General features: G+C 31.6%; 1 protein-coding gene across 4 annotated transcripts in view; it reads left to right on the top strand.

Annotated features, from left to right (window-relative positions):
- The window catches only part of LOC117169100 (eukaryotic translation initiation factor 5A), a 41906-nt gene that overhangs the window by 15477 nt on the left and 16578 nt on the right, over nt 1–9851 (top strand). For all 4 annotated transcript variants that reach the window (XM_033355276.1, XM_033355437.1, XM_033355521.1 and 1 more), the window contains exon 3: nt 7142–7276. In XM_033355276.1, coding sequence (XP_033211167.1) covers nt 7142–7276 — 135 coding nt within the window. The remainder of the gene's footprint in view (nt 1–7141; nt 7277–9851) is intronic.

The following is a 9851-nucleotide window of genomic DNA, read 5'->3' as shown; positions in this document are numbered from 1 at the left end:
GATGCGTCGAGAACTTTTGTGTACAATTTTTTGAAAACAAAAAGTACTCTTTAATCTTCAGGTATTTTATTGCAACAGCCTTCCTTTATGGAATAAATAAATTTATAAAAATTGCTTATCTTCAAGAAAAAGTCGATTTTATTTTTGACTTTGATAAATCAAGGGCAGATTTTGAATTAAAAAGATGTTTATGACCACTCAAAGAGCCATGAAAAATTCTATCGAAAACGCCTAGACTACATTTTTAATAATCATGAAAGCAGCAAATATTCGCGCAGCGAAAATTATACACCAATAATTCCAAGTTTGAGCCCGATCGGACATATCCGATTTTTGATTTCGGACATTTGAGAATGAATGCTCCATATGCGCAAAATGCTCTAAGAAGTACATTTTTGGGAATAAATTCCGAATAAACTAACAAAACGGATTTGGAGAGAAAAAAAATACATACTTGTAAATCTTATTATGAGCGTTGTGGGATCTAAAAAGTATATCAACACATTCAAGTAAACCTTTATATAACGTTTTCTTGTTTAATAAAAGAATGTCTCGATTATTGGAAAAATTATCCGGAGTGTGTTTATACATACTAACCGTTGATCTCAAATTAAGTTTTTAAAGTCTATTGTAATAAGAGTCCTGTTTAAAATTCATTTTTTATAAATCAAATTTTCTATAATTGTGTAAATTGTTTCTAATTACTATTAAATGATTTTATACAAAAAAGTTACAAGAGTGATAACCCCTTGTGTATGAAACATTGCATTTTAGACTGCATCTAGTCGTCCCGAAAAGTTGGCGGGCCTGAAAAGTGAGATGAATTAGTCCAAAATTTACGGGACGAGTAGCTACACTTCCGGGAAATATTCGAATACCCATCCCGAATTTCGGGACGACGAGACACTCCGTGTCTTTTGACTATCCTCTCCAATGAGGTTGACAGATTTAAAGTATGGAATTATTTGTTTTTAGTTCTATGGTCACAAGATATCGAAATATACAGCAGGGTGGCCACTGTAACGGGAAATGATCAAGCATTTTGTATATGCTGAGAATTGCCAGTTAAAGAGTTTCAAGTAAATTGACTGCATTTGAAAATTGGACTGTATAGTATTTAAAATTGAATAATAACAGTTGATTCTGGAAGACTGCGAATGAACAATTCTAATTCTATTCTAAATGTTAGAACTGCAAACGTTCAAAATTTCAATCATCTAAATTGAAAGTTTGAACAGATAAATATATTTTAAATTTGGGATTAAAGCTTTATACATTATTTTTGAATAATTTCAAATTCATAGATTCATAATAACTAGAAGATACTGGGTAATTCCATTTTATTTAGTTACCATAGTCTGTTGCGGCCTATTAACAGAAATTTGGATACTTTTATTTAATAATTACACAGGTTTTTCACGGGTTATTGATTAAATAAATGTATTAAATTAATATTTCGAAATTTGCTTTTTAAGGTGTCAACTTGAATTCTCGGAACTTTTTCTCAAAAAATAAAGTAGTTGAAAATAGTTTAAAACTTTGCTACTTTGAGATTATGTTGCACGAGATTACGACTAAGTTGAAGTTCCCTTTTGTAATTTGACAGCCCTAAATTTCAATTTCGAATGTTTGGGCAAATTTTATTGCTTTATAGAAAACATTAGTAGTTGAAAATTTAATTATTTAAAATACTAATCCATGGATTCTATAAATTATGTGACATATCGATGGGTTCTGCGAAGAATAGGCTATCTTTTTTTACCGTTAATAATTAGGCTAACTTCATTGTGTATGAAATTTAGTAAACACGTAAAAGTGGTAAAATAAATAAAAATCCTTAAAAATTTTATGTTTTGAAAGTTATAGGAGCCCAAATTACTTTATAAACTGTAATACAAAATGCAGGAGTTTTGAATTCGTTGGAAATGTTTCGAAAAATAATAGGTTATTTATTCCTTCTGAAAACTTAGCCAAATAAAGTTAGCCTAACTCTTAACGGTAACAAAAAGATAGCCTATTCTTTGTAGAACCCATCGATATATTTTACTGAAATCTTGACAAATTTGACTCAAACATTAGCTTTTTGCTATTATTTCCCCCTTTTTCATTGCAAATATCTGTAGATAGAAAAATCAAATCTTCTTTTGTGCCAATTTCAACTTAGTCAAAACCAAACCTGAAGATAGCGATATTTTTAACTATTTACGAAATAGTTATTTTGCCAGAAAATCGTTAGAATCTATGTAAAATTTACAATGTGATTAGTTGAAGAATTGATTTTAAAACACCCAGTAAATCAAGTATTTATAGCGTTCACAAGCGTGTCCAAAAGTCAAAAACTTTCATACGTATATGTATGTATATATATTTAAAAGTTTGTCATGAGGACAACCGCCGGATTTCGCCGGGAGTGGGTGCTAATCTGAAAAACTGCACTCGCTCCCAGCGAAATCGTGGTAAAATTTCAGTCGCAACCACGTCTCACCTCCGTTAGATGTGTACTTACAGTCTGTGACGGACTTAATACGATGATCCGGTAAAACTTTCGTGCACCCTGAGGACACAGAGGGACCCAAGGAAGACCGCCTTCTGTATTTTGCCCGCAAGTGTCTTAGCATCTTGTTGACACACAAGGATGCTTTTCAGGCTATTAACCAGTGAAAGCTTGGCACCTCCAAGAGTGCTGATGATAAGGACGAATAGTTTAATATATTATTCCGAGTATAACGGGGTATAACCGTCGCATTCTCCTTGGCTATGAAGTTTTTGTCAACTGGTGCCGAAAATTCGATAACAAACATGGTTCGCTTCTCGAAGTCAAGAAGAACCATGTCAAGCCTCGAGTGCGCAACAGAAGCAATTGCCGAGAATATAAAGTTCCAGTACATGCGGCACTTTTCATTCTTGGCAAGTGACTCGATTTCTTTTGATGAATTTAGCGGAGCGGTATTAAGGCTAATTTCGTAAGTTTGACAGAGATGATATTACAGCACTCTTAGTGCCGTATTGTGCCTTTGGATGTAGGTTTTCCCGCTTGAGTTAGACAACTAGATAGTATGTGTCCTAGATGCTCGGGGTGTGCATGACATGCTCTGCAACTATCATTTTGAGAGTTATCGTGTTGACGGACGGACGGACGGAAGGGAATGATAGAGACGCCATCGTAAAAACTTGATTTTTGGATTCAAGGGGTTTCAAAACGTAAAGATTAGTTAAAAACTGTGGTGTCAAATTTCTGATAATTCTATATACTTTCTGAATCATCAATGATGATAATGTAAAAAGGGCTAAACGCCACCACATGGCCCTACTATGAGTGACCGCGCACGTGCGCGTACGTGTGTCCTATCAGACCTGGTTATTAGTAGGATCTATAATTCATCAAAATTTCATGATCATACCTGTTACTTTCCGAGATATGGCGAACAGAAAAAAGTTACACACACATGGACATTCAAAAAAATTGTGTTTTCGAACTCCTGGGGTCGAATTGTATAGTAATATATTAAAAAATTATGATATTAAAATATTTCCGTTTATAAATTGCGTTATAGAAATATGAATAGAGCTTTGCTTTATGCAGCACCAAACTATCAGTACTGACTTTAATAAAAATAATTATATACACGGAAATTAAAGGAGGTAAATTGTGACTTTCCGTCAGAAAAGCGCCCACTTTGTCGATCACAGTTTAGGATATATTCGCGTTTTTGTGAACAAAAGTTCAAAGCACCGATTTTGGAGCTTCAATGGAAAATCACGCTTTAATCTAAAATCTACGTTACAGAAAACAATGCGAGAGTAGATAGGCCATTTGATTACAATATTCGGCACAACATTGGGTGTAATTTGGGAATATTTGGTTCAAATACTGGGAGTATCAAATGTTTAAGATAAAAAAAAAAACTGATTTTCGGTATGAAAACGAAAAATGTGACTATCTAATGTTAACCGTTTTTATTGAAATAAAATGTTTGCTTTGTATGTTTCTGCATTGTAACTAAACTTGAAACCTAATTAACAATATTTTTTAAGCAGAAGGCTTTTCGTTTTTTATTGACAATTATTCAATAACTTTTTATTGCTTGGTGAGTTTATCAATAGTAGGTCAGAAAGAGTAGTTCACATTGAAAAATACGTATCTTAATTGGTATTAATCACTGAATGGACCCGAAAACAACTTCATGGTACATAGGGTGTTATTTTTGTTGGGTTAGTTTTGGCAAGAGATAGGATAAAAGCACCAGTCTCCGGACGCGTTCTAGTGGTCGGGCAATCCTGTGTATTTCGTAGTAGAAAAAGTGCAATAAACCATAAATATTAAAAATAAATAGGTTTTTGCATATTTTCTTGTGTCACTAAAGGCAGAATGTTTGAAACTCGCTAGAAGTCGGACAGGCTGTTCGACCTCTGGTCCAAACATCATTCTACGAATGTTTCTTAAGTCGAACAAGTGATGTGAATATGTGAAGAGCAGATAGGTTCTTTTCAGAAACAAAACATAGACATGAGTATTATAAAAAATTATTCATTACTTGATCCCAGCAAAAACTATTATTTGAAATATTGAAGCAGAATCATTTTTGTAAGAGCCGTCTTACGTATGAAAAATTTCTTGAAATTCTAACATCTAACCTTAGGTAGAAGTTAACTTTCATCTAATATTTTTTCTATGAAGTATTTTAGATATAAAAATAACCAGGTTTGTGTTAAATCTAATCAAGATCTGTATGGATATCGAATAAGTTGAATTATAATTAATTTTACTATAGAGATAAAAAAGAAATATTAGTATTCGTTTTTTACAAGTTTATTCTCAGGTTTTTACATTCAAAGACATTTTCTTGCAATTTAAAACATTCGCATAGAGTAGAACTAACCTAAAAAAGTATTTGAAACTTGGTAACGATAAATAAAAAAATAATTAGTCAAATTAATTCGATTTATAATCAAAAGCATTTCTGTTAAATTATTTTTACTTCTAGTATTTTAAAGTAGCATGGTTATTCGGCCAATCTTCCCAAAAATCTTGTTCGACCCTTTGTGGTTTTTTTAACTTTAGCGAAAAACCTTTTTCTTCTTCTATAATCCACTTCAACTTACAAATAAGTGGCAACAAAACTTTAATAGTACGCACAGTTAAAAAATCGAAAATTTGTTAGAAAAAATACAAAATTAAAGTGTCTGCAATAATTTAAATATGAGAGTAACTATTTGTCCGACCGCTGGTACATTTACTGTATTGTATACCGAAATGTTATACTCTCCGAGATCCGAAAGTGTCTATAAATTTCGGTTCTATAATTTTTTCAAATGTTTTGAATAATTTTCTCTATTTCACCCTATTAAAATCAGAGTTGAGTCCATCAGTGATGCTTTACAATTATACAAGAGGAAGTATTTTTTCGTCTCGAATTCTTTCACCAAAAGCGATGGCTTACTCATCAATGAGAAGCGTGAAAAACAAACTTCGAAAATATTTCTAAAAATATTAAAAACCGGTAAATAATTGACTTTAGGACTGGTTTTTTATGGAAATAAGTAAGTTAATATTTTAGGTTTCCAGTGGTTTTAATTACTTTTCTCAATTTTTGTTATAAATTATGTAAAGACAGTAGAAATTTTAGTGACATACTCTTGCATAGTTTCTCGTACTTATATTCCGAAGTGAGTAAATTTTTTGTTTGAACTAAAAATGCAGCACTTATTTTTCAACATAGAGGGTTTATTATTTTATTTACATGTTTTAAGTTTTATTTTAATTCAGTTTTATGTGAAGAAAATAGGTTTTTATGCTTTTGTATACGGTTAAAATTATTGTTCTTAAAGATATTAAGTATTAACAGCTTTTAAAAATCTAAGACAATTAAGGTACTTTTTACATAATTGCTAAGTTATGGTTTGTGGATAACTAGCGATTCGACCCTGTAGAATCAACATTTAAAGGTCTTTGCATATGTCAAAATTGCAGTATTAATTCGAAGCTCCGCTAGGTGAATATTTGTTAAATAATTGTGAACTGTTAATGTTTCTGACTGTCAAATGTCTAGTTTTTACCGCTAGAATTACATGTGTTCATTTTGTAAATTTGTCATTGTTAACTGAAATTTCTGAATTTCAAAAATCATAAATTACTGTTTGACTCTTCTGTTAAAAAATAATTTAGTTATACTCTTAACTAAAAATGGCATGCTTGAAACCTTTTTAAGTGTGTTAAATTTTAATTGTTCAATCTAAAACATTTTAAATTTAAATGTACAAGTTCTAATAGTTGTTTTCGGAACTGCTTAAAATTATTTGCATTTAATTTAACATTGTCCAGTTTTTCAGGTTTATAATTTTAAATTGAAGAATATTGAAAGTTTCTGATTGTATATTTTACCACTGCTAAGGTGGCAATTTGAGATAATACCTAATATTGAAGTCCTTAGAATTAAGCCGGTCAGAAACATCCCACTTTATACCTACATTGTGCATTATTGAATTTTTAAACTTAAAATTGCTGATTATAAAGGTTTGAAATTTTGATTTTTCCTACTATGAATGCAGAAAAGCTCCAGTTTGACTGCTTCAGTTTTTATTTTAGTTTTGATTAATCTACATTCAAAAAAATCTAGTGAAATAACCGGGAATTTTGGTTTTGTATTTTAGCAGCCACTCCGTTGATAATAAAACTTGTGTAATTGGCAAAAATTTTCGTCCTATAGACAATCGGATATAAGTTCACTGCTTGCCGCGCTCTATTAGCACAGCCTAAAAAATAGGCAGGCCTAAGCAGTGAGGAGAAGGTCCCTCATAGCCCAGGTGTTGCATTTATAATTCAACTGTTAGTATTACTATGAAGATTTCAGATGTCCTTTGAAAGCCATGTGAGGATCTGAAAATAATGTGGTCCGTAAGCATGTTGCTGCAAATTCTCCTTGTTGTTCAGGCTTGAGGCAGTTTAATCATGTTTGTCCAAAAAACCAGTGCCATCAATTTATTGAAATACACTACACAAACCTGGATAACTGATATATGATATGTAAATACAGAAGAAGTACATAAGGCTAGCACTGATGATTATTTTCATATTAACCATTTTATGATAGAAAATAGGTATTTTAATGTTCATCAGTAACGTGTGAATGTTTTTCTTTAGCTAACAGATATATCCGACGACGGCTATTTGTGCCTGATGGCCGACAACGGAGACCTCCGTGAGGATCTGAAGATACCCGACGGAGAATTGGGAACTCAGTTACGTGCAGATTATGATGCAGGAAAAGAATTATTGGTGAGTTTTCATTCTCTTTCAGATGATATTGAAAAATTAAATTGATAAAATTAGTCTTTTCTCATAATTCGACGGGTTATAATAATATGTATAGTACTGGACAGAATTTTCAGTCCACTAAGGGCCGGTTGATCCACCTCTATATAAAGTGTTAGATAGTTATCCAGCAGAATAAATTTATCGTACGGTTTATCTGACAGATAATGATTTCGGGTTGATCCACTGTATTTCATGTGCTGGATAGTTATCCTTCAGTTACATAGGGAGATATAGGGAATACTAGTACTTTTCGCCTTTTCAAGTCACTGACACTTCAGTGACGTTGACGTTCCGCAGAAATAGCGTCACAATTATATAACACTGTTGCTGCTGTGAATCTGTTATATTATTAATTAGTAATAAATAGAAGAAGCGCACTACTTAGTCTTTCTGTGAAGAATAAAGATGTGTGAATTTTTCGACTCATGAAATGAGAGTTATTATTCACGGTTATTATACATTATTTTAGTTTAATTCGTGGACTTATGAAAAATGTTCTCTGAAAAGAACACGAACAAAATGGTATTTCAAAATTGGAGTTTATTATTTCACTGTAGTGGAATATAAACATAACCTCTCAATCGAGCCTCATAATTTTTTCTCGTGGTCTTATTTTTATTTGATATTTTATTTTTTATTCTGTTATGTCATAACAAAACATTTGAAATGTGATAATTTGGAACAAGAGTTATTATATACGGTTATTATATACATTAAATTTTTTTTTAAATTTATAGGTTTATGAAAAATTTCCTCTAAAAACAACACCAACGAAATGTTATTTTAGAATTGGAGTTTTTTATCTCATAACATTTTCTCGCGGTTTCATTTTTATTTGACATTTTATTGTTTATTCAGTAATGTTATCACAAAAAGTCTAAAATTTGCCAAAGATGAAACAAGAGTTATTATTTGCAGTTATCATAAATTGATTTTTTTTAATATGTGGGTTTATAAACAATTTCCTCCGGAAACAAGACCAACGAAATTTTATTATAAAATTAGACTTTTTATATTACCATAGAGGAATATAAACATAACCTGTCAATGGAGCCTACCAACTTTTTCTAATGGTTTTATTTTTATTTCATATTTTATTCTTTTTTCTGTAATCTCATAACAAACTCTGAAATTTGACAACTATGAAACAAGAGCTTCGCGTGCATAAAGCGTAGAGGGTTTTGTATCGTAAACATTTCCGAATTCCATTTTGGCAGCATTGTCTAACCTCACTTTTTCTGTATTTCGTGCTTATCTGCTAGATAAATCCGTTATTGGCCATTTTGGCCGGCCGATAGTTAACTGCAATATTGTATGCCAGGTCTTGAATTTTTCTTAATTTCATTATGCATATTAATGTTACATTTATCTAAACCTTGAAGTAAAAAACGTGATAAATGATATTCTGTAGAAAATTCGGATCAAATTTAGATAGAAGAATTTCATTCTACCTTCATCGCGAAATACCTTAAAAATTCATTTTTACATTTTACATTGTTGGATGAATTCAAATTTTAATAATGAGAATAATAACTGGCAAATTCTAAATATTTGTATGTTGATTAGAAAATTTCCATTCATTTATATTGAATTTATCGGAAAGTTCTTCCTTTGAAAAGAACAACTTCTGTAAATCATAATAAACGTGTTAAGAAAATTCGATAAGAACAGAAATAAATATTGAAGTCCACCCCCCCCCCCCCCCCCCCCAGCATGGAATACTCCTAGAGACTTCCCGCCTATATTTCTACTTTTTACAACCTCAGGCTTGACTGTTTCAAAGGATAGTTTCCCGAACGATGAAAGGGCTAGCTGCATTACAGAGTCCAAAATATTTTCTACGCCGCAGGCGTAAACTTGTCAAATCTTACAAGGGGTCGTCCCACCGTGTTCCAGATGCACTAGCGACTATTTACTTGCAATATACCGATGTTTTTTACGCCATTGGCATATTACAAATTTAGGATGGTTTATATTTATAGAGTCCAAGGTCGTTTTCGAAGAACTAGCTTTTTTAAGAGTTTAAGAGTCCATTAACATTTAACAAACAAAAATAAACGTTTATAACAAAAAACGAATATGTAATAGAAACTTTAAAATTACTCAGTTTTATTATTTATTTGTCATGAAAATTATTCCGCTCTATTACAAATCTCTGAGATTATTTGTGTACCGTTCCCCCACTACGCGGCGTCTACTGACCCTGTCGAGCTGCTGCCAGTGAGCTTGGTCAGCGGGGAGCATTTGTTCCTAATGAGGCCTAAAATATGGAATATACAATTTTTTAAATTTCCCACTTAGTAAATCACAAATATGATATTCGAAATCTACGAATTATAACGATTCCAACGATATGTTGTTTGACTCTAGAGTTGAAAAAAAGTTTATACATGTTTGACACAAAAGATAATATGTTCCTTCGTTTAGAATATTTGTTAGGTACTTTAAATTATTTTCAGTCGAGAAAATGATCATGTTTGATTTAGGATCATTCATGAGAACAAAATCTTCATCAAATTTAGTTTTTATTTTTAAT

Source organism: Belonocnema kinseyi, chromosome 1 (genome assembly GCF_010883055.1).
Source record: "Belonocnema kinseyi isolate 2016_QV_RU_SX_M_011 chromosome 1, B_treatae_v1, whole genome shotgun sequence".
Lineage (NCBI taxonomy): Eukaryota > Metazoa > Arthropoda > Insecta > Hymenoptera > Cynipidae > Belonocnema > Belonocnema kinseyi.
This window is presented reverse-complemented; position numbering and strand designations above follow the sequence as displayed.